Raw genomic sequence first — 25,085 nt, forward strand, 5'->3', positions numbered from 1 at the left:
TCAGTGGTTTCTTAGAGTCCGAAGGTTCTGCAGAAATGCTTCAAGGGGGGCCAAGCCCTCACTCTTGCTTTAAGCAAAGGAGCTCTGCTGGTCTGCTTTATACTCTAGAATTTATTTCAAGATTTTTGCCTTGAAATGGTTGTATTATGGAAAAAAAAAAAAAAAGGTATAACTGATTCATTTTGCTGTCCAACAGAAACTAACACAACATTGTAAATCACCTATACTTCAATAAAAGTCAATTTAAAAAAAAGAAGCAGCAGCAGCAGCCAGGGAGGTATCTGGCTTAATAACAACAACAGCAAAAAAGGCATTTTAAGATAAGCTGTCCCAAATGCCTGGAATGACCTGGGGAGCTTTCCAATTCCACTGTAGAGCTCAGAATTTGATTCTGTATCTGTTAAAAGTTTGTTTTGGGTTCTGCTGCATTGTCAGGGTTGAGACGTTATTCTAGATCAGTGGTATGCAACCTTGTCTACGCTTTAGGATTATCTGGGGGACTTTTAAAAAAATTCCTTGTGATTATTATTTAGTTAACCTGAGTGTAGATGGTTTAAAAGCTCCACAGGTTCCTCTGATGTACATCAGGATCGCAGAATCGGAGTGGAGATAATCATTGCATCTGTCAAGTTCAAATAATCTGTGTATGAAAAAAAATCACACATATGATGTCCATATCCACAGCCTGATAAATATTTATTGACCATGTCATTTCCATTTTATTGCTAAATTATGTAATGCCCCCATTGGTTGGGATAAATGTCAGAGAAAAGGCACCTGGTGTGCTGGCAATATCGCTAGCTTCTGTACACTCATTTGTCAAGAATTGCTCACTGGTCTTCACACCTGCAAGGGTCAAAGACTGCAATTCTTGTCCTTGCCCTGCCACAAACCCTGGAGCCGTGCACAAGTGTGTCAACTTCTCTAGTCTTAAGTCAGCTGACTCATAGAATTAATTGATTAGAATCAAAGGATCTTGCAAATAGGATTCTAAGATTTTGTGATTATTTCCTTAATTTACAGAATATGATTTAATGGAAAAGAAAGGCCTAATTTCCTTCAGACTTGTGAGACATTTATTTTCCCTTCTTATTGATCTTGGTGTGTGAAAAGGTCAGTGAGAGATGACATTGCTGTGTTCCCATGTTGTTACAACACAGCCCTGATCTGCAGAATTGTAAGGGGCTGAGTAATACAACTGAGATCCCTTCATAGTGTGAAGCTCACTGCTTGGTTGGGAAGCCAGGGCTTTGGGAGACTGAAGTGGAAATTTGCAAGGATACAAACAAGAAGTTCCCCCTGGTGTTTAGCTTGAACTTTTGTACACACCCAGATGGCAGCAGATTTCACAGGGGAAAGGAAATCATTCATTCATTCATCATTTATGCATTCATTGTTTTCACATATTCATTCCACTCACGTATGTTTGAACATATACTCATATTAGGGCCTGATTTTGGTGCTAGGAGAGTGTTCAGAATGACATAGATGTATGTAGATCTTCACTGAGCATTTGAGTTGACCTTAAGTAAGAATTTGCTTGGTTTTTCAAATGGGATTCCACTGATGCCTAAAGGCCATGAGTTCTCTGGGGGATTTTTAGATTTTATGTGTGCATTTTAGTGATTACCTAAAAACCGTACAATAAGTATATTCTGAACCATCTGGAAGATGGCCTCATAACCAAGGATATGATTTTAGGGCTGACATTTTGTTTGTCACCATGGTCACTTTGGCACCATGTATCACTAATGTAAGTGCTATTGACTAAGATGAAAATAAGCAGAGACAGGCCTTATTCCTAGAGAATGCAGTCTGCCTACGTGAGGGCCAAATGAAGTAAAAATCCCAAAATAAAGCTCGTGCAGTCATTTGGAGAAAAGCAGTAGAGGCCACGTTGTCACATGGCTCATGGCAGAGTAGGGATGCTCTGCTCAGAAGATGCTGTGCTAAAGCCCTTGGTACCACATTACGCTGTTCAGTTTTGCAAGTCATCATTCTTCTCAGTAGTCAGTTATTTCCCATTTTGAATGATATGCGTCGGCAGCTTTGTTTGTATTTAATTTTAAAACTTGTTTTGGTTGGAGAATTTTATAGAAGTGATAAGTTTACTTAGATTTGTGTTGGTACCTAATTAGCAGTGCTAGTATAAAGATAATTTGTGTCAACAGCGGGGGTTTGGGAAAGCTTCCTTACTTTAAAGGGGATTCGAATATTACTTAATATTGGCAGATATTTTTTTCTAATTTATCTCACTCTGCTATTATCACTGTTTGACTAGTTTGTTCTCCCCATTAGCCTGCAAGCTCCTGGAAGGCATGTTCACGCCTTACTTGACTTTGAGCCTCTTTTATGTTTATTAAATAAATGTGTTGATAATAATTAGAATTGTCTAACTCATAAGGACTACTTGAAAGGGTAGTGAGATCTCTGTCAAGGGAAGCATTTAAGCACAGGCTATCACCTTTTGAAGATCCCGGAGTCAAATGAGGCTTAATCTATGTGCCCATCAGCACCCCTTTGAACTCTGGAATGGAGGGAAGATCAAATTTGTTACTTTTGCCACTAACTTTTTGGCGGTACAGAATGATTGCGTTTGAGATAATTTTACCTTCCCCCTCCCCCAAATCAGTTGCCTAAGTAGTAGTATTATATATCACCATGAAGAAGTGCTGGGATTAATTTATTTTCTCAGGTTAATTCTAAATTTTACCCTGAGGACTTTGAGTGTCTCCCTCACAAAGATGTTGGAATTCTAATAATCATTTGGAAATTGGCTTCCTACGGGTCCCTCTCCTCCTGTGATATATATGTGGCTGTCTCAGTACATATCATGAGAGATGTCTGCATGAAACGGGAGAGCTCATGCAAGCATGCAGAGGAGCCACTTTTGTCCAGGGGAAGCAGATTTTTTTTAGAGTTGTCAGGAGGGTGGAAACATACAGACAGCAGTCAGCCATTTCTCTTCATCAGTTGATTTTTTTCCATTCTTTTTTTTTCCTCTCTCTCTCTCAGCAGTTTAATGTGAGTGCTTCTCTCTCACCTCGTTTATTTCAGATGCCTCAGGAACAGTACACCCACCACCGGGGCACCATGTCCAGCTCCGAGGGGCCACAGGTATACAAAGTGGGGATTTATGGCTGGCGGAAAAGATGCCTGTATTTCTTTGTCCTACTCCTGATGATTTTAATACTGGTGAACTTGGCCATGACCATCTGGATTCTCAAAGTCATGAACTTCACGATTGTAAGTGAAACCACATGGTTTTCTTTAGCTTTCCTTGGGGGAAGGGAAAGCATGGGGCAAGAAAAAGAAATGTGGAAAGTGATGGCAATAGGATTCAAAATAACCTGCAAGCTGGTATCTTGGTGAAAAAACATTGCTGTTCAGATTACATGTGGGGATTGACTTCTTTTAGATCTCAATTCTTCAGAGGCTGGTAATCCACTTTTGAGGCATTTTCCTTCCTTTATGATCCATCATGTATGCTTTCCTTCTATTTTGATAACTGTGTTTCTGTAATCTGTAGCTTATGAGTACTTTGAGTAAATAATCCAAGGAGAAAGATGGGATAGAGTCCAAAGTAGTAAGTTTTCCCAAATTTTAGTAGTGATTAAGAAAGTTTTTGTGAGCTAGGGGTTGAAACATCAGAGTAAAATTAGTCTTTGGAATTATCACTGTCTGTTTACACCTGGTAGCTCATTACTATGGTTAATAGAGCAGTTCCTCAATTTTCAGGATGGCAGTTCCCTTTCCTACTGCTTGCGTAGAATGGAAACGAGAGTGTAGCCATGTTACATTTTTTTTAAAAGAATTTGTGTTTATGCTGCTTTGAAGAATTTCTTGCACTTAGGACCACTCTACAGATTGGACATTTACTTGTTGAAGTTCAAATGAAAAGAAAATCCTGGCAAAATGATTTCTGGAGTTATTCTGAGGTTTTTCCCTAGAGCTTTCCTGGAGATTATAACAGTATAAATATTATAATTTCTCTTATTAGTGATGGCATAGTGGGCAGTAATCTGCTGCCCTGAAAACACTTGCCTTTCCTCTTGTGATGGCAGAAGTAAGTAATTACATTGGCAATAAAAAGAACTCCTGTTTGATAAGGAAACGTGACTATAACGCAATTAAGAGTAAGGTTTTCATGTGAAAATTCAAAATAGAATAGAAAATCCAAATATATGCCTTTCCTGAATTATAAAGTTTATTTTTATCCTTAACACCCTGTGCATAGATAAACTTTCCTGCCTTTATTCAGGCCATTTCTCCTTCTTGGGCTGCTTTTCTCCATCTTTTGTGCCTGGTACAACCCCTCCTTCATGCTTCTGTAGCCCCATTTATGTATTTATTATTATACGGATCACTCCAGATAATACTTTTTATGTGTGTTTCCCAGGCAGAGTGAACTTTGAGCATAGCAAGGGCTGCATCTCTTTTCCGTGGGCCTCCATTCTTCACTCGTGGGAGGAGCTATTGGTACTTGACTCTTGAGGATTCTGTAAACCATGGTTAGAAACAATGCATCAGAATGGCTCATTTTTTTTATTGAAGTATGGTTGATTTACAATGTTGTGTTAATTTCTGCAGTAGAGCAAAGAGATTCAGTTATACATATATATATGTTCTTTTTTACATTCTTTTCCATTGTGGCTTATCACAGGATATGAATATAGTTCCTTATGCTATACAGTAGGACCTTGTTTTGTATCCATTCTATATACATTCTGTATATACTAGTTTGCATCTGCTAACTCCAAACTCCCAATCCATCCGTCCCCGACTCCCTTCCCCTTGACAACCACAAGTCTGTTCTCTATGTCTGTGAGTCTTTTTCTGTTTCATAGATAGGTTCATTTCCATCATATTTTAAATTCCACATACAAGTGATAATATATGGTATTTGTCTTTCTCTTTCTGACTTCACTTAGTATTATAATCTCTAGGTCCATCCATGTTGCTGCAAATGACATTCTTTCATTCTTTTTTAAGGTTTGGTAGTATTCCATTGTATATATGTGCATCTTATTTATCCATTCATCTGTTAGTGGACATTTAGGTTGTTTCCATATCTTAGCTATTTTAAATAGTGCTGCTATGAACATAGGGGCACACGTATCTTTTTGAATTATAGTTTTGTCTGGATATATGCCCAGGAGTGGGATTGCTGGATCTTATGGTGACCCTATTTTTAATTTTTTGCTGGACCTCCATACTGTTCTCCATAGTGTCTGTACCAACTTACATTCCCACCAACAGTATAGGAGGGTTTCCTTTTCTCCACACCCTCTCCAGCATTTATTATTTGTAGGCTTTTTAATGATGGAGAATGGCTCACATTTTAATACTTGCAGTAAACGCTAGGAAACTAAGCTTCTGTATTGCAATATTAAGTTTGGAAGATGATACAGGTCAGTTTCCATGGGATTGTAGGGGTCTAAGATAATATGTTCTAGAATATTGGAGCACATTAGCTTCTACTTCTGAATCAGAGTAGGTAAACACTTTTTGAACTTGGACTTACTTTATAGACAACAAGCAGACTTCAGAGAAGTATTTTAAGCAGCAGAGAGAGAAAGATGTGATCAGATTTGTAGTCTAGATACTTGCTCAAGTGAGGATGCAATATAATGGAGAAAGTTTCTCAGAGTTTGGGGCTCTGAAAGGTGTCCTGAGTCTTGTTCGGTCTTAAATCCAAGGGACCATAGTTGTCCTTTGTCGATATGCATGTTCTGTGATGTTTTTATTTTGTATTTCAAAAGCTTTAAAGTAGAAAACCTTCTGTATTGTAATATAAAATAGGAGAAGACTGTAGTTAGGGCAGTAGAATGGAGAGTAAAGATTCAGAAGACATGTAAAAGATGGAAGCAACACACCTCAACTACTGCTTGGATGTAAGAGTTGAGGGATTGGAAGACATTCTGGAATACCCCCGGGTTCTGGCTGGTGAGATGGTTGGATGGTAGGACCAAAATAAAACAGGAAAGAATTCATTACCTTCCCACTGGAACTTAGCTGGGACTCGCGAATCCCCCTAATTCCCTGTTTGGGGCTATTTTTATTATTTTTAGCTAGTTTGGGGTAAAGTTAATTTATAGAACCTGAAAGATTTGAAGGTGGATGTGGTGGAGAATATGAACTCAAACCCTGATAACCGTGATATTATATAAATATGGCTTCTCGAGTTTGCTTTATCTGGCAGGCTTAATAGTGAGAGGTCTATGTAAATGTATATTGAGTGACAGTTCACTCTGAATGTATGTGACCTTGGGGAGCAATATGATGTTAAGGTAATAATCTATATGAAATAGGCCATTTCCTGTAGTTAACTAAATTGATTGCCATAGTTGAGAGTTCTTAAAGCTTTACGAAACCAACTACTTACTAAAGTGAGAATAATGCCATGGTTAGCCATAATTGGTGCTTTATAGCAGTAATGCTTTTAAGCAGATAGAGCTGAAGTGTCAGAAAATTGGTCTTTCCCTGTACGTTAAAAGCATATTCTCTATCAATTACAGTATAATACACATTCTTTTACAATTATAATTCTTTTCCACAAACAATAATTTACTGACAGTGAAGATCTTGAGAAAGAATGCAGTATTAACCGATGTTACATTGGTGATGGTGGGGTGAACGAACATAGGAAATCAATGTGATAACAGTTAAGCACTTTATGCAAGGATTGTCAATAGGAAACGGTGATTATTTTGTACACCTGGAATGTTTGATAATTTGGCATTTGGAAAAGCTCACACTGTAATCAAACCCTCTGAGTAATGACAAACTAAGACAGCGATGTCATCTGAAAGTGTTTCTGAGGACTTGGCAATTTATCCAAGATTGGACATCCAGAATTTTCTTTTCTGTCAGACTTGCATTTTCTGCCATCCCCAGGGGTATATGCTGGAAGAGTCCTTACATTATAACAATCTGGAAAAACGTCCAACCAAGTTTTCTTTGTCCCAAATGTAAATCAGAAGAAAAATGAATTTCCTCTCCTCTGCTTTTAGCAGATTATTCTGGTGTTCATTATTAATCAGGACAGCATTATTCTCTCCTACTCTTTATTATTTTTCCCTACTTGGAGGAGTGTTTGGTTTACCTATGTTATAAACACCTGTAGGTTAACCTGTCCTAGTTTATCACACACTGTACTTTACAAGAGGACTAGAATTTATTAAGTGTGTTCCGTGCCAGTCATTGTGCTTGGCAGTTAAAAAATCTCTCTTTTAATTTTCCAAACAACTCTACAAATTAGGTATTATAATCTCCATTTTAGTAAGATAAAACCCAAGGCTCAGAGAAGTTGAGTGACTTCCTAGAAGACAGAGCTAGTAAGTAAAAGAACGGGTGCTTGACTTCAAAGCCCATCCCTTTCCACCACGCTTTACCTGCTCCTGATAACTGCTGCGATGACCTGGATTTTCAACAAAACTCTGAAGCTGCCAGAATGGTTCATCATCTTTGTTACCCACCCCGTGTCCTCCGATCACACATTTCCCTCCCCCAGCCGAGACATCCACTGACATTTCCTGCCTGGAGTAGTTTGCAGTAGTTCTGGCTGTTCAGTCCTTAACTCAGTTCTCTTTGCACTGCAGCCGATGACCCTCTCCCTTCACGGCCTTCACCTTCTGTTTTAGCCCCTTGTTATGTTTATGTAAACATTTAATATAAACTTAATAATACTATCTGTGGCATAGGTTGGTGTGTAGACTCCATGAGTTAATGCACGTTAAGCGTGTACGTATAGCAGCCACTCACCCATAGGAAGAGTCCGTGCCGGCAACAGAAAGTCATGCGAGACCCCATACCACATGGCAGTGGTTAGGGGCTCAGACTCTGGACGCATGCTCTTGGTTCTGCTACTTATGTTGGCAAATTTCACAACCTCTCTGTGCTGCAATATACTGGGAGTAATAGCAATACCTACCTGTTCATAGGATTGTTATGAAGAATAAATGAGGTGATGCGTGTAAAGTGCTTAGAAATGGAGCTTGGCACACAGTAAGTGCCTTATGTTAGTGTTTGCCATTATCATCGTCATCATCACCATCACCATCATCATCATCATTTACTGAAGGCTTGTTTTGCACCAGACTCTATGCCATAGCAACTTATAAGTATTACCTAACTTAATCCTTATGTGGCTAGGTACTATTATGATACCAACTTCACAGGGAGGAGAGAGGCTCAATAACTGGATTTGGGATCACACAGCTAAAAAGTGGCAGAGTAGAGATTTGAATCCAAGCAGTCTGAGTGTGGAGCCTGGTTTATTCATCTGTGTGACATATCGTGGGGCAGTGCAGAAAGCCCTAGCGCAAGTGTCAAGGAACTGGACACCTAGTGGGCCATGAACTACATCACCTTTCCCTCTGGGGCTCAGTAAAGAAATGACTGCATTGAAGCAGGTGTCCTTGAGGACTGCAAGGCATCTTCCGGTTTGAACACTACAATTTTGTCTTTTGAACTTCGCCTTGACCATGTGAGATCTCACTCTCTAGAGGGCTGATGCTTCTGACAGAGCATTCCAGCAGCCCAATCCAAATAACTTGGCCTCAAAGACCTCCCCAAATACTGCAGTACTGATCGTCTACACTGTCATTTAGCACAAGTGGTTACTGAGTGGAAAAACTTAAAAGGCTTGGGGATTTTCAGTAGGTGGCATGATCTCTTAGTCCAGTGGGTGTGAAATTATTCATCATTAGATGAAGTAGGAACCTAAGGAGTCACTTCCTCACACATCCTCATTTTGCAGATGATTGAACCAAAGTAGACGCGAGGTTGCCTGCCCCAGCTTCAGCACTCCAGCCATGCCGGGAACTTCTCAGGAGCAGGGATTACGTTCTATTCATCTTTGTAGGCATGACCCAGTGCCTGGTATGCAGTCGGCTTTCAATATGTGTTTGTGAATTGTCAAACACATTTGACAGTTTTGTGCAGACCACATTCATGAGATGATGGATGTCAAGTACCTGGTCAGTGCTGGGCACATGATAGGTCCTTGATAAATTATAGCTAGCTATACCTGTGTTTCATAGATCCCCTAACTTCTCTTTCTCTTGCCATTCATCAAAATTACAAAATTCACACCACTGTATTTGTGATTATTTAAGAAATGAATATCCACTTGTTGAATAAAAACTTGTACAGAATTTTTAAATTTTCCTGTATAATCCCCATAAAAACCCTATGAGGTAGGTACCACTGTTACCCATATTTTACAGATGGGGAATAGGAGGCTCCACGAAGTGCAGTAGCTTGTCCAAGGTCACGCCGTTAGTGAGTGATGAAGCTGGGATAGGGTCGCAGGGAGGCTGGCTCTTGAGCCCACGCGCTTAATCAGTACACCACGTTGCCCATTTTCCAAGTGCTATTTTTCACGAAGACAAATTGAATTTGTTCAGTGCAATGTCTAAAACATGATTTATTTACCCTAAAGTAAGATAAAGATCCACTGAGGGTCAGAGGAAGGCATTCTAATATTTGTAAATTGGACACATTGTAAAACAGTAAAAGCCAGGGAGAATGGGCTGTGTGTTCCGTAACTCAGAACGCTAATACATCATCTGTTTGGAGAAGGCTCGAGGCACCGTTACCCAGTCAAACTAACTCAAGTAGAGGGGAGTGAGGATACACATGCAGAGGGAACAGGAAAGGGGGTCTCCTGGATGCATGAGTGGACCTCACAGCCTCACTGGCAGGAACCAAAGGCAGCTCTGGGGATGCCCACCTTCTGGCTTTCCTGGACCACGTGGCCTTGGTCTTGCCCTGGAACATTTGTTTCTGTTGGCACACCAGGATCCCTCTACCTTTGTGGTGCTACCAGTTACCTCCTGTGTTTATTCAGGTTTCCTGCTTCCTTGCATCTTCAACATGCATGTGCCTTTGACCTTTTCTCTGTAATGACTTTCCCCTTCAGCTCCCACCTCTACCTGCCCCAGTCTGTTGTTGTTACCCAGGTGAAATCCCAGAGAGGGAACTGCACTGGCTCAGCAGATTGTGCACACCACATTGTACTTGCTTATATGTCACGTGAGATGCCTTATCAGTTGTGACCTGAGTGGGCGAAGTCATGGAGTCAAGAGTCCTGCTTGTTGAGCAGCCAGGCCAGAACTTCCCTCCCGCTAGGTCAGAAATTCACTTGAAAATCACACCTGCACTTGATCTTCGATAAACATTGCCCTTTTTAAGCTTTTCTCTTATTTCTTATGTTTTGTCAGAAGTCCTCCCAGGTTAAGGTGAAGACTCCCTCTTTTGTATTTGCTGCACCTGGTGTCCTGCAGCGGGGGGGACGTGCAGTACGGCGCTATTTTATTTTCCTGTCTGTTTCCCCTATAGCGACTGTAACCTTAAACTATTCATTTTTATATCCACAGCTTTAAATATGTTGCTTAGCATGTAGTAGATATTTAGAATATTTACTGAGTAAATGAATGGGAAAAAAATTATGAATAGCCCGTCACTTTAAATTAAAGTGTATAAAGGTGGGTTAATAGAGCTTTATATGGCTTTTAAAATGAAGTATTAGTTGATTTATTAAGGTAGACAGATCATAAATAAGATGAGTGCTTAAATTTGATTATGAAAAGGTATTTTTAATACAGACACTCCTTCCTGTGTATCAACTGCCTGCTATATTTTAATTACATGAGTCAGGAGTGTGAAATAGAAGAGAAGCAGGAGACATCATCCTAGTTAATATACAGATTTGCTCAGCAAATGGGAGAAAATGATATTATTGGCTTTAGTTATACTTTTCCCTTAACACTGTTAATGAATATATTGTGTGTGTGAGTAGCATTTGCTTCAGCTCAGACACCAGCGTCACTTGGGACCTTGGAAAGGCTTTTCATATTGAGAACACTGTGCTTCCTTCCATCTCTCAGTGCTCTGTCTCTGACAGTCACTTTTTCATCCATTAGCTCAAATTCATCAAGCTGAAAAATGGCCAAAAATGTTATTTTTTAAGGCAGCATGAACATTGTAATGCAGAAAAACAAAGGACAGAAATCCACTCTGTTCCATGAATAGTCCTGGGATACAGCTCTGTCATGTCCTGTTTCGTTTGAAGCTTACCGTGTTTTATACCTTTTGCAAGAATGCAAATCCTCAAGGATGATTTTGGTCCTTATAATTGCTGCAAAATGCTGTGAACCAAGCTTGTTACAAATTTGTACAATTTATTGGGCACATTTGCTGCAATTCAATTGGTATTTCTTAAGCACACTGTGCAGTACACTGGTTTGTCTGGTCATTAAAGATTATAATAATCTATATTATATAATTATCTATATAATCCTCTACTTTAATAGATCATAATTTACTAGGAAGAAAAAACAATACGTTCCCCCAAATGACAAATCTTTTAAGGGAGTGTGAAAAAAGAAATTAGCTAAAGCTAAAAGGCCCTGGAAGACTCCTTGGGTTGAGTCTTAAAGGATGGAGAAAGCCTTCTGAGTGGTGACTGTAGCCTGGAAGCATGGGTGTGAAACTCTGATGGGACGCCTCAGACACTGTGGTTCCGGTGTTGAGAGCCCGGCCGCTGGAGAGAAAGGACAGGTTGGGGAAGGAGGAGAGTGGGGGGCTGACGCTAGTCGAGTTCAACAGGATGCAAATTGTAGACACTCTTGAGAGGTCACACTGGGAAACTTGAGTGCCAATTATAAATAAATCACTATGCAACGTTAGCCTATTTGGATAATATTCATGACCTTTCCCACATACTATCCTTCTCGTACACTCAAAATTCAGTTTTTGACCTTTGCCTCCGGACTTCTCTGGGGCCAGCAGCCGGCCGACCAGGGGCCCGGGGCCGCTCGGGCTCAGCCGACTACCATGGGCTCTGTGTCAAACCAGCAGTTTGCAGGTGTTGGCGCTGAGGCGCAGGAGGACGCGGCGCGGGCGGCCGAGGAGCCGCAGCTGCTGCGCGGAGCCGGCATCTGTACGTGGTTCAACGTGCGCGTGGGATTCGGCTTCCTGTCCGTGACAGCCCGCGCGGGGGTCGCACTCGACCCCCCCCCCCGCCCCGGTGGATGTCTTTGTGCACCAGAGTAAGCTGCACGTGGAGGGCTTCTGGAGCCTGAAGGAGGGTGAGGCCGTGGAGTTCACCTTTAAGAAGTCCGCCAAGGGCCTGGAAGCTATCCGAGTCACCAGCCCTGGCGGGGTGTCCTGTATTGGGAGTGAGAGGCGGCCCAAAGGGAAGAACATGCAGAAACGCAGATCAAAGGGAGATGGGTGCTACAACTGTGGAGGTCTAGACCATCATGCCAAGGAATGCAAACTACCACTCCAGCCCAAAGGGTGCCACTTCAGCCAGAGCATCAACCATATGGTAGCCTCGTGTCCACTGAAGGCCCAGCAAGCTCCCAGCTCACAGGGAAAGCCAGCCTACTTTCCGGAGGAGGAAGAAGAGATCCATGGCCCTGCCATGCTCCCAGAGGCCCAGAATTGAGCCACAGTGGGTGGGGGCTATCCGTTCGTGATCAGAAAGCTTTGAGGAACAGGCGTCAATCGGCAGAGTGGAGAAAAGGGGGGACAGTGTGGTAGGTGGCAGCTGGCACTGCCATATATCTCAGGCCAGGATCTACAGTGTCACCCCCTCTTCCCTCTTGGTGGGGGGAAGGGGTGAGGCAAAGAAACCCCAATCATGCTCTATCCAAATGCATGTGAGGGCTTTGCGGGGTAACCCTTCCTGCATGCCTTATCTGAGTCTCCACCCCCAGAATCTCCAGCTTTTGAAAGTGGCCTGGATAGGGACGTTGTTTTACTCTTAAAGAAGGATGTGGAATAATATTTCCCATGCCAGAGTGAAAAGATTAAGCATGAGACCAGATTGATGGATCCAACCCACAAGCCACTACATTCTGTGGGAGGAAATATCTCAGGGGTATGGCAGGGTTTTCCACATCTTGTCTCCACATAAACCCCTCCTGGGATAGAGCGCTGACCACTGTCCCAAGCAGTGGGTTGTCATGATAGGCAGAAGAACGGTTGCAGGGAACGGTCGCAGACCTGCTGCTTCTAAGCTCACTCCCACCCCGTTCTGGGCCAATGCAATTTTATTTGTTTGCTCCCTTGGATGACTGTACCTTGGGTCCCACTTTCTCCAGGATGCCAAGTGCACTAGCTGTGTGTGAATGACATATCTTGTGCACTTAACTTTTTTTTTCATAATATAATTATTCTGGTTTTATATTTTTGTGTATTTTAATCTAATTTAATGAGTGCCCTCATTCCTGCACTGTGTTCTCAGGTATGTGCGCAATCTCAGGGATAAGTCGGCAGCAGCTCCGGGTCTGCACAGCAGGAATACTTTCTGTTGCTGTATCTCCAGAGAGAACAACTATTTGGAGCGTATAGCCTATTGAACTCCTCATTTTTGCCAACTAGAGCTGGCTTTTCTGCCATAGTGTCCTCTTGAAACCCCTCCATCTTCAGTGTTTCATGGGAGACTAGGTTTTAACTGGATTGCCTCATGACTTGGTCTCCTTCTACTGAAAGATTGGAAATTGGTCTGAACAGGAAAAGGTGTTACAGGGAGGTTAGGAGAGGCTGGGCTGGTAAAAGGTGCAGAGAGGGGAAGCCAAGATTAGGCAGAGGTCATCTGTATGTGTGATAAAGGATTCCTGTTCCAGACCTCTAATCCCAGGGCACAGGACTCGCTTTACATACCAGATCCATCCTTCACTGGATTGGGCTAGGCCTACCATACACAACAGGGTCTATTGTGTATGTTTTTGTAAAAACTGTGAGTTGGTAAGGACAGGTTTTAAGAACGATGCCTCTGTACCCATCTTGAGCTGCCCAGGGATGGATATATGAAGCAAGGACAAGATCTGTAATCTTTAACAATTCTGGGCTTTTCCTCCTTGGCTTCCAGAGGGACCATCGGCGATGGCTTCTTTGTGGTTCCCAGAGCCAGTGTACTGCCCTGCTGCAGCAGTGATTAGCGTCATGGTAGCTAAAGGAGAAAAGGGAGTGTCGTTTACATGCTGTGAGATCACTGCAAACCTACCTCACTGTGTTGTAATGGGGTAAATGCAATAGAATGCATTGAGTGATGTGTGTCTGATCCTGGGTTCTTGTCTCCCCCAATTGCTGCCCCCCTCTAGTTATTGTATTTGTCTGGGCTTCGTAGGACTTCACAAGTAGCTGATTTGGTGATTGCTAGGTGGCCTAGTTTGTATAAATATAATGTGTTGGTCTTCTGCATGTTCTTTTGAGGTTTTATTGTTTACAAACTTCTTTTTATATTGAGAAAAATAGCCAAAGCATCTTTGACAAAGGGTCTACACCAGCCAAAAAGATCTGAAACATAAGCTTGGGGGCCCCCCTTCTTGAAGTGGGAGGTCTTGAACCACACTTTCTTTTGTGTTCCCCTTCCCCTGTTTCCTATTTCAAACAAGATCTTCTGTCCTAGAAACTGGATTCCTACCCCCTCTCCTTTCCCCCTTTGTGCCCTCCCAAAATAGTCCATATACCTATACGTTTAATTTGTGGGGTGTCTGTGATTAAATGACTTGTGCAAAAATCCTGAAGAAGCTAAGAACTCTCCATCCCTTGTTCCCAGTCTCCTGAGCCATGATGTGATTCACGCCAAACAGACTGCTGTCTTTGGATGGATTAAAACCTTGATGTGATTCATGCCAAACAGACTGCTGTCTTTGGATGGATTAAAACCTACTTTAATCTCTAATCCTAGGGTAGAGAGGAGCAATGAGGGGGCCTTCCATGTAGAAAGTGGGGTTGGGAGACCACGAAAGGAAAGATGAATGTATAGGCAAGTCACTCAGGAACTTATATGCAGGTGCAAGAAACTTATGTCGAAGTGGCCACAAGATTGTTTAATAGGAGATGGACGAATGTAACTCCATGTTTACTGCTAGAAACCAAGGCTTTGTGTGAAATCTTGAATTTATGGGGAAGGAGGGAGGGTAGAAAAGCATGTACCTGTTCTTTCCCTCATCCCTTCCCCTCATTACTGAACTGCAGGAGACTGAGCCCCCTTGGGCTTTGGCGACCCCATCTGGGCAGTGTTTGATGGTTGATTTTGCTGTGCCAGGTACTTCCTTTCCCATTTGCTATCATTTTGTAACACACATGCTGACCCTTTTCCCTTCCCCTTCTTTTGCTTGGGAAAATACAATGAATAAAGGCTTACTGGTACTGAAAAAACAAATTCTTTTTTTTGTGTGTGATGCTAGAATTGAGAAAAATAATGTCAGAAAATCTCCCTGAAAGTATTTCTTTTTCCATCGCACATAGCTGCTCACACATGGAATTTTTAGGTATTTTTGGTCATGCAGCTGTGAACTCTGAATGGCTCTCAGAAGTCGGAAGTTGTGACCACATCTTGGGAATTTCTGCACTCTTGCTGAGGCATTAAGCAATCATAGGAGAGAAGTTCTGAATCCCAAGAGGCATATTACCACTGTGAACTTAAGGACCAGTCCTTCCATAGCAGACAGGACCTTATTTAGACTGTAGAAAGAGACACAGTCATGAATATGAAGTTTCAAGTCAGTTGGGTTGCCTGTGTCACTAGTTAGAATTTCTAAGTTCAGAGTGGCTTTGTAAATACTTTGTCTAGAACTGATTGTCTAATATGGTATCAAAATTAAGTCACATGAAAAATTCAGTTCCTGAGTCACACGAGCCGTGTCGCACACAGTCAATAGCTACATGGGGTTAGTAGGCACCATCATCATCAGAGCAGATAGAAAACATTTCCACCATTGCAGAAAGGTCTTTGTTACAAAACAGGTCTAGAATCCTCAAGCCTACCTCTTAGATAGGTCTTGGAGAGCATGCAATGTCAACATGGACAGAGAAGTTTTTCATTTCCCTCTATACAACAATTTGTGCCTTTCCTTTCCATGCCCTGGACAGTTTTTAAGACCTGGATCCATAGCCTTAAGGTGGGAAAAACCACCTTAAAAACCTCAAGGCCCAAAAAAACCCTCAATTTAACAGAAAGGTTCTCATAATCTGATGAACAGGTGGCCGCAAATAACTACATTTCTAGCAGCTTTGTTCTTTTTCCTCATACCCGTTCTCTTCCTCCTCTCCTCTTTTCAGTATTTCTACTTGGGTAGGTAGTGAGGCTGTGATAGATTTTTCATCTTCCCAGTGAGGAGCAAGGTGGACCTTTGATGGGCGAAGAGCTGTATTGAGCGGGGAGGGTCAGGGACCACTTCTGAGCCTTATTCTTCAAACCTGTAAAATATGCAGGTTGACCAAATGATGCTCTACAAGTGGTCCTCTACAGCTTATATGGTTTCTAATTAAGGGATCCTCCTATACTCTTTGACTCAGAATGAGAGACTGAGTCGCTTTTTCCTCTAAAAGTGTGTGTGTATTTATGTGTGCTCACACTGTATTTAGTTAGACAAAAATCCAAGGTGCTAAATACCAGGATGTATATCTCATGTGCTGTTTTTTTACTTTCTCATCTTAACCCATTCAATTATTTAATGAGTAATTAGTCTCATTATCTATTGCTATGCAGCAAACCACCCCAAAACTTAACAGCTAAATATAACAGTAATAATTTATTTTGCTCAGGACTCCAGTTGGGGCAGAGCTCAGTGGAAATGGCTTCTCTCTGCCCCCACGATGTCTGGCACCTGAGCTAGGGAGACTCCAAGGCTGGGGTTGACTCAACAGCTGGGGCTAGAATCATCTAGAGGCTTGCTGACTTATATGGGTGGCCAGTTGATGCTGTCTGTGAACTGTGACCTCTGCAGGCCAGAACACCTACACGTGGTTTCTCCATGTGGGCTAATGTGGGCTTCCTGTCCTCATGGTGGCTGGGTTCCAGGATGCATGTTCCACTTAAATGAGGTAGAAGTGCCTAATGCTGTTATGACCTAGACTCAGAAGTCAGGTAACATCACTCCTACATCACTCTGTTAGTGAAGGCAGACACAAAATCCTGTCTAGATTCAGGGGGAAGGCACACAGAATCCCCTCTACATGGGGGAGTTGCAAGGTTCTAGAGGAGCTTGTAGGATGGGAGATTGTTGTGGGTTGAATGGTGGCCGCCAAAAGATAAGTCTTCAGCTTAATCCCTGGAACCTGTGAACGTTACCTTCTTTGACCTTTTCTAGGTTAAGGATCTTGAGATGAGGCTATCACCCTGGATTATTTAGGCAGACCCTAAATCCAATGACAGGTATCTTTGTAAGAGTCAGACAGAGAAATATTTGACATAGACAGAAGAGGAGCAGGCAGTATGACCATAGAGGCAGAGGTTGGAGTGATGCGGCCATGAGGAATGCCCACAGCCTCTGGAAGATGGAAAAGCCAAAGAAGGAAGTCCCCTCTAGAGCCTCCAGAGGGAGTGGAGCCCAGCTGACACCTTGATTTCAGACTTTTGGCATCTAGAAATGTGAAAGAATGAATTTCTTTTGTTTTAAGCTATCAGTTTGCGGTAATTTGTATGGTGGCTTCTGGAAACGAATGCAGAGATAGGGTTCTGGCCATCGTTGGAAAGTACAGATGGTCCCAAACTTAGGATGGTTCGAATTAGGATTTTTCAAGTTTATGATGTTGCAAAAATGATGTGAATGCAGTAGATCCAGTTTTGAATTTTGAGCCTTTCCAAGGCTAGAGATGTGTGGTACGGTCCTGTCTGGTAACACTGACCTGCAGCTTACAGCTCCCAGTCAACCATGCCATCACGAGGGTGAACACCCTATATACACTTGCACCCATTCTGTTTTTCACTTTCAGTGCAGTATCCAATAAATTACATGAGATATTCCATACTCTATTATAAAACAGGTTTTGTGTTAGATGAGTGTGCCCCACTGTAGGCTAGTGTAAGTGTTCTGAGCACATTTAAGTTTGGCGAGGCTAAGCTGTGATGTTTGGTAGCTTAGGTGTATTAAATGCATTTTCGACTTAAGATATTTTCAACAGATGGTGAGGTTTTCGGAATGTGACCCTATTGTAAGTTGAGGAAGATCTGTACTATCTGCCACACCACCAACAACAACACCAACACCAACAACTGCTACTGACCAGGCACACACCACACGTTGTACTGAGCGTAGTGCTGAGTGCCTACCTGAGTTCTCTCTTCTTTCCTCACAGTGACCCTGTGAGGCAGGGTGCTGTTATCTCCCATTTAGCTATGAGAAAACTAAGGCCCAGAGCTTGCTGAACCTCCCCAACTTCTTCAGCTAGTAACTAATAGGGTTAGTATATAGTTTTTATGTCTGTATACATACTACGTATACAAGGACACACTACGTGTACATATACATGCATGTGTACAAATATGTCGAACTTGAAAATTTATGCTTGTAACTTTATTCAGAAATGTTTACTGTCAAAAAATAAAATAAATGTGTCATAACCAGTAATGTATTTACTTGCAGAATTTTCAGTGGCACTGATGGTCATTGTGTAGCTAGGAATAACAAGGAGTGGACATTTTATAACTACTTCCTTACTGGTTCAGTCATTGACTACTTCAAGCAGTTTTAGCTTCTTGAATACTTTAAGGAGTCACACTAACTACAGAACCAGCACCTGTGTTATAAGACTCATGGTTTGGTTGACTTTTGAATTACTTTTCTGCCTTTACTAAGCCACATGTGAATCATCTAAATAAATAAGGAGTTGCTTTGATAAATAAGGATTTAAAGAATAGGAAAAAAAATCCTCAGTAGGATCATAGCCTTTCTATATTTAATAGAGAAACCTTCTAACTGGAATGCTTGTAGTATACATAAAAGTACGCATATTAGTCAGCTTTTAATTATCGGTCAGCTTTATTAAGTGGAACACTTCTTAGCATCTCCTAACAATTGATTTGCTAACAGTAGATGCTCTGTGTTCATTGTTACAGGAGGAGTTAGTGAGTGGAACTTGGGGTCAGTTTAAGCCTTTTCCAGTGGAAAACAATACAGTGTAGAGCACTGAGTCATTTAATAGCCACTTACTAAGAACCTAATGTGAGCAGACACTGTGATGGAGCCCTGAGGTGTGGTTCCCTCCACAAAATCTAACAATTAAAAAATCCATAAAATCATTATCATCACCATGTGGGCATAATCATCACTTAATTTCAAGAAGCATTTTTAGGTGCCTACGACTTACCGAGAGACACAATAAAAGAAAAAAGAACTTCATTCTATCCTCATAACATCCCTTAGGTTTGTAAACATTCTTGGCACCTTAGAAAGTTGGTTCACATCTACTGCGTTTTGTGATTCTCTACAAGCATCCCCATGGGAAAGATATGGCAGGAGTAATTTAATTTTACACTTTTGACCGAAGGGGCAGCTGGGGATCAGTGATCTGTTTAAGGTCTCATGCCTAATAAGTACTACAATCGACCTCCCATTTTAGAAAAAATAAGAATGAACAGTGAGCATTAGAGCTCAGCAGCAAATGCCTTTTGCAGACTCAAGCAAGTCATTGAGCCAGGGTCTATGGACGTGTGATAAAAGACTTGGCACATTTTCGTCCCTTAGCTAGCCATCATATTTGGGTTGCCCAACGGCAGGGAGTTTTGACCATTAATACACTGACTGTAATCAACCATGTTAAGTAAGCATGTTTTCTCTCTCTGACAAATCTCTTAACTCCAAGATTAAAAAAAAGTACTCTTCCTGAAATCCAAAGATAGAGGAAAATGATCATGTGGGTCACTCATTGGGTTAAACCAGTTTCATGCCATACATAATTGGTTGCTATTTTAGAAGTGAATGCTTTATGGTTCACATAAGCAATTTTATATATTCATAATTGAAACCTGCATTGCCGTTCTTGGCAAGGAGGGTTCCACGAGAGCAGTGATAATTTGTGTCTTGTTCATTCACTGGTGGAGAGCCTTGGGCTTCTGACGTTTGCGGTTGTTTTTGGAAAATGATTTTCTGGTCCCAGTTAAGTGACTGGTTTCCGTTTGAAATCTTCAACTCTGCCAACCTCTTGTTAGTCTAGTTACTATCTGTGACAGCCTAATGAATGAGTAACAGTCACTTACTCAACAAATGTGTGTTGATTTCTTCCTGTGGGCCAACCACTGTACTGGGTACTGGAGGTACAGCAGTGAACAAAAGTAAATGCGGTCCCTCCTCCGAGAGCTTGCCGTCTGGTGGCTCACGTGGTTGATCACGTGATCAAACAAATAAATGTAAAAATGCCACTATGCTGAGTGGATGCTGTATGAACGTATAGAGGGGTGATTTGGCATAGTCAAAGAGGGGGCTTCCAAGACAAGATGATTGTATAAACGCTAAAAGTGAAACTGAACAACAGAAAAAGAGACGATGGCAATCCAGTAATGTTGGATGTGGATTCCTAGAACATCTGATGACAGTAGTTTCCTTTGGGAGAGGAGTTGGGTGGTGGGGGGAGGTGGGATGGGAAGACAGATGGGAGAGGCCAGCAGAAGGCAACTTTCCCTTGCTTTACCATTTTCTATTGACCTTTTGCAAGGAGAATATACTTATGTAATACTTGTGAGATTCAAAAAAGTAAAAATAATGAGCTAAAAGGAAAAGAGAAGAAAAATCATAAATAGAAAAGAAGTAAGGGTGTATCATGATAGTTGCTTTCTTTAAAGACCATTTGGCTACATTGTGGTTGAATTAGGGACCTCATCTGTAAGGACACATACGCACTGTAATTCCTCGCACTTAATACAAACACTTTCTACATTAGAAAAAGGGAGGTTGTTTAGAATAAGTCTTCTGCTTTTTTCATTGGCGCAGACAGAATTTGGCCGCTCATAGGTACATTAACTGCAGGATTTGCATAGATTATTGTCATTAGTAGGATGACTTGTATTGAGAGCTTATTCTGTGCCAGGCATGGTACTGAGCAACTAATATGGGACATATTATTTCATCCCTATAACAAACCTAGAAGATGGTTCCTATAGTTATCTCCCTTTCCCAGATGAGTGAACTGAGGCTTAAAAGAGTGGTCAAGTCACTTTTCCTATGGTTTCAGTAAATGACAGAGCTGGGATACGAAGGAGAACTGAACCTAGAACTCCTAACAACTGTGCCATACACCCTCCCATGATACTCTGCAGGCTGAGGGGTCACTGTCTGTTCCTCAGAGCCTCTAGTCCCCATGCTTGTGGCATTATTGGGATGGTTCAAAGAGTCAACAGCAAGGGCACATGAAGAAAGCTGATGGTCTGCAGTATCCCTACTCTGATTTCTAGAACCTTCTAAGTGTCCCAACATTAAGATGAATACTTCTTACTCCCAGCTGGTGGTATGCCTCCTACACAATGTATTGAGAAATTGTCTTCTCTTTGTGTTTTCTAATGGACCTTATTGATTCTCTTCTCTCATATTGGACGAATCACTTACTGAGCTTAGAGAGGTTCAGAGGCCTCACATCAGCAGACTTAATTACGTGGGAGCAAATCCTCCCAGTCTAGACTGCCCAGCTTCTTGGCTCATTTTCCATCACACTCTCATTGTCCAGAATTGTTCTGAAGCCATACTGCCAACTGATGCTTTGGAAGGATCCTGATGTGTAAAAAAATAAAGTGATGTTAGAGAAGGCGGAGGTGTGGTTTACAGGCTTCAGAGTAGACAGACCTGGGTTCAAACCTCAGCTCTGCGACTGGTGAGCCAAGTGCTATTGGAAAAGGAGCTTAACTTCTTTGAGCTTTGCTTTACTTGTTTGTAGTAATGGGATTTTGGAAGTTGTGTTAAAGATTGGTACTAACCAGAAAGTAGAGCATGGTAGACACCCATGAATGCTTACTATTATTATTGTCAACTTGAACACCTGGAGAGTCACCTTACAAAGAGGAGAAGAGGATTCATTTGCTAAAATTCAGCACCGAGTCATAAGCTCACTTTCAAAGAAATGACTAATGGAGTCTTAAAAGCATATTTAACGTGGGTGTGGCTGAAAAATCATCATTGCTACAAGAATTACAGTCACTCCAGTATTTTTTTCTATACACATTATTGCTGACTCAACTTGAAACAGAACTGTGTGAAACACAGGAAACGATAACCATGTCAGAGGATGAGACAGCCTATAAAGAAGCAAACTACTAAATCAACAAAATAATTATGTATTCTGATATGTCCTTTGAAGGAAATAAAGAGAGAGATGTGACACTTTGTAATTGGCCATGACTTGCTTCAGACAGAGATCAGCATATGCATCTCTGGAGAGGTGAAGTTTAGTAAAAGCCTGAAGAATGGATTGTGACAGCCATGAAGAGCTGAGGGAGATTCCAGGCATTGGGAGAGGCAAGTTCAAAGGCCCTGATGGGGAGAAGTCACGGAGTAGGCAGTCCCCTATGGAGGCAGGAAGAGGGAGTCACTCTTCAGTATTCACTGTAGGAAGGTGCACCCTTGAGAGAGGCAATGAAGGAACAACACACTTGCACTTGGACCCCTGCTCTGCCCCATGTCATCTACGAGAGGCCATTTGACCTTTAATGGCTTGTTCCTGATTTATATGATTTGATGCTTACTCACAGTGGTTCAAAAGTCTCGCCCTTTTGGAAGCCCTGTGCCTTTGGCTGGTCTATTCAGAGGCAGTACCCCTGTCTGTCTGGAAGATTGATTGTCCAAATGCCCTGGAAATATTGGTGATGGCATGAGGGCTGCTAACGCCATTGGCTAGCCTCTGAGATGGCACCATCATAGAAAACTTTTCAGTAAGGAACACATTGGAGAGCAATTTATGAATATACATTCCATTTGGTTTATTGCAGAGTCCACAGCAACCTTAAAGTATTGTAAATGGGCTCCACTATCTAATCAGGGAATGCTAACAGTCTATTAATTGCCATTTCTGATTATTTGCATTTAATTAAGGGGTACTCTTGAGAAAATGAAGGACAGCCTAACCTCAAACTATGGCTTTACATCTTGGTTAATTGAGTATAATTTCTGTCTTTGCAGCTTTCCTAAATTGTTTATTTCTCCAGATGTTTCCTAAAAACTATGATTTTACCTCTTTCCTTTCAATGGATGACCAGGGATTTCTCATAAAAACTTATATGGTTTAGTTTTCTCAACTAAATTAAAGCTTAATTAGCCAAAAATCCAGATCTGTAAATAATGTGTTTATAAAATTTATACAAGCATAATTAATTTCAGTTAATTGCATAAATAGCTTTTCCATGCAAACAGTAATCTTTTCTTTGCTGACCTCTAAACGTCAGCTTTCAGGTTATCTATGTTTCTAGGCATCCCTGGTAATGCTAAATCAACTCGCATAATTCTGAAAGTATTACTCTTTCCTTTGATTTAGGACTTTTATCATGGAAGTCAGTGATTACCTCGGCAACTCATGTTTCATGTTTTGAAAATGCAATGAAAAAAGTGCACTAGAATAACATTGCTTTTGTTTTGATGGAAACCCAAAAGAAAAATTAGAAAAATGATTTTGATACATTCTCCTAAGCCCACTAGTTTTCATAAAGTTACCTAGGCTTTTTTAGTCTATTTGAATGACAGTTCAAATTACATTGATCAGCGACGTGTCAAAAAGAGTAGCTATTATGTTTTAAATCTCCTGATATTTCCAGGATTTCTCTTCCTGAGAAGAATGATGACTTTACCATACACTGAGGCTGATTCTCTTGCCGCAGAAGCTATTCCCTTTGCAGAAGTCTTTAGAAAGCCATTTTTAATCTTAAGGAATTATTCCCTAAAAACATACCTTCTCACTTGACTGGAAATTAAACTTTCTTATTAGTTCCCTCATTATTTCCTTAAAAAGTCTTGCATATACATTGAGGATGGTGAAATTCTCCCTTTTTCTCTCTTCCTTCTTCATTTTCTGTAACAGAGTGATTATTGATTTTGGAGCTCTTTCAGAAGACCCAGAAGCTTCTTTCCCAGGAACACCCAGCAAAACTCACCATCTGTTTCACTGGCCTGAATGGTGTCACATGCCCATCTCTGGACCGGTAACTGTGGCCAGAGGGCATGATTATTATCGTTGGCTTGGACATGAGTCACAAGTCCCATGCCTAGTACCCAAGGCCTGTGCAGAGAGGTATGAAAGCAGAATAAAAATGAGGGCCATCCCAAGTGAAGCGATGGGGATGGTTGGAAGGTAATCACAGGTGCATCTCACGGAGCTGAATTTACTGCATTTTTCTGCAATGATAACAACAGAAGCCTGGGGAGCCTCTTGACTTTAGAGTGACTTTTGCTTCAAGATGGTCAGTGTATGTGAATTTCAAATCTGAAAAGTGCTATTCCTTGCTGTATTTCTCCAAGGTTCATTAACAACCGGTATTATAGAACCAATTCAAAAGGAACATGTGTTCAGTGACTATCTTATTATTAGCTTCAGGGCTACATTTTTTTTAAATGCATAATGAAATCCATGGAATATTTCAAAAGAATGTGGCAGTTAGCAGAATTGGCTTTGGGGGCTGTGCCTGGCTTAGGGTTGGAAGGAAAAGTGTCTGGCAGTTGCATGAATTGGAAAACCTTTGGTCTGTCTCTAGGCTGCAGTTAGCCATAAGCAGTTGAAAAAAAGAGAAATCCAGAATGTGCCTGACTTTCAAAGGATCTGTAGAGGTTCAGTACCTTTTTAGTCTTGTACACAGACTCTAGGAAGGTCGTTTTCCCCTATGGGTATGAAGACAGCCTCCCTACCTTTGTCGGGGTTTTGCTCACTTCAGAGGATAAGAAATGGGAAGTGGCTATTGCTAGCGACAGGACAGTGCTTCAAGAATAGCGAGAGTCACTATTCCTTCCCCCTAAGGATTGGTAAAGCAAAAAGTACACACGTACTTGGTAGCTTTTTCTAAAGAGCTATCATTACCACTTTCTTTCCAGAACCATGTGGAGTCTGATCATTATTAAAGTCAGGACACTTGAGTTATGGTCTGGGCTTTGTTACAAGCTTTGGGACCTTGGGTACACTACTCGTCCCCTCTGGGCATCCTGGTCCATGCTGATAAAATGGAGGGTCTCAAAGGCACACAGGACCAAGTTATATCTCAGGTAGCTTTTATCTTTGGAGTTGTAAACATCTGGAAGGGGAAAATGTAGAAGAGGGACTTGTGGTTTAAAAACTGCGTCTTCCTTAGCTTCTCTTAACTATCTACTTAAAATGTC

General features: G+C 41.5%; 1 protein-coding gene and 1 pseudogene across 1 annotated transcript in view; both read left to right on the plus strand.

Annotated features, from left to right (window-relative positions):
• SGCD (sarcoglycan delta) overlaps nt 1-25,085 on the plus strand; it is a 414,336-nt gene that overhangs the window by 23,314 nt on the left and 365,937 nt on the right. Inside the window, exon 2 of the mRNA XM_068536277.1 lies at nt 3,058-3,246. Within this exon, the coding sequence (XP_068392378.1) occupies nt 3,058-3,246 (189 nt within the window). The remainder of the gene's footprint in view (nt 1-3,057; nt 3,247-25,085) is intronic.
• Nucleotides 11,842-12,457, plus strand: LOC137759715 (protein lin-28 homolog A pseudogene; annotated as a pseudogene).

Source organism: Eschrichtius robustus, chromosome 2 (assembly GCF_028021215.1).
Source record: "Eschrichtius robustus isolate mEscRob2 chromosome 2, mEscRob2.pri, whole genome shotgun sequence".
NCBI classification, from domain to species: Eukaryota; Metazoa; Chordata; class Mammalia; order Artiodactyla; family Eschrichtiidae; genus Eschrichtius; species Eschrichtius robustus.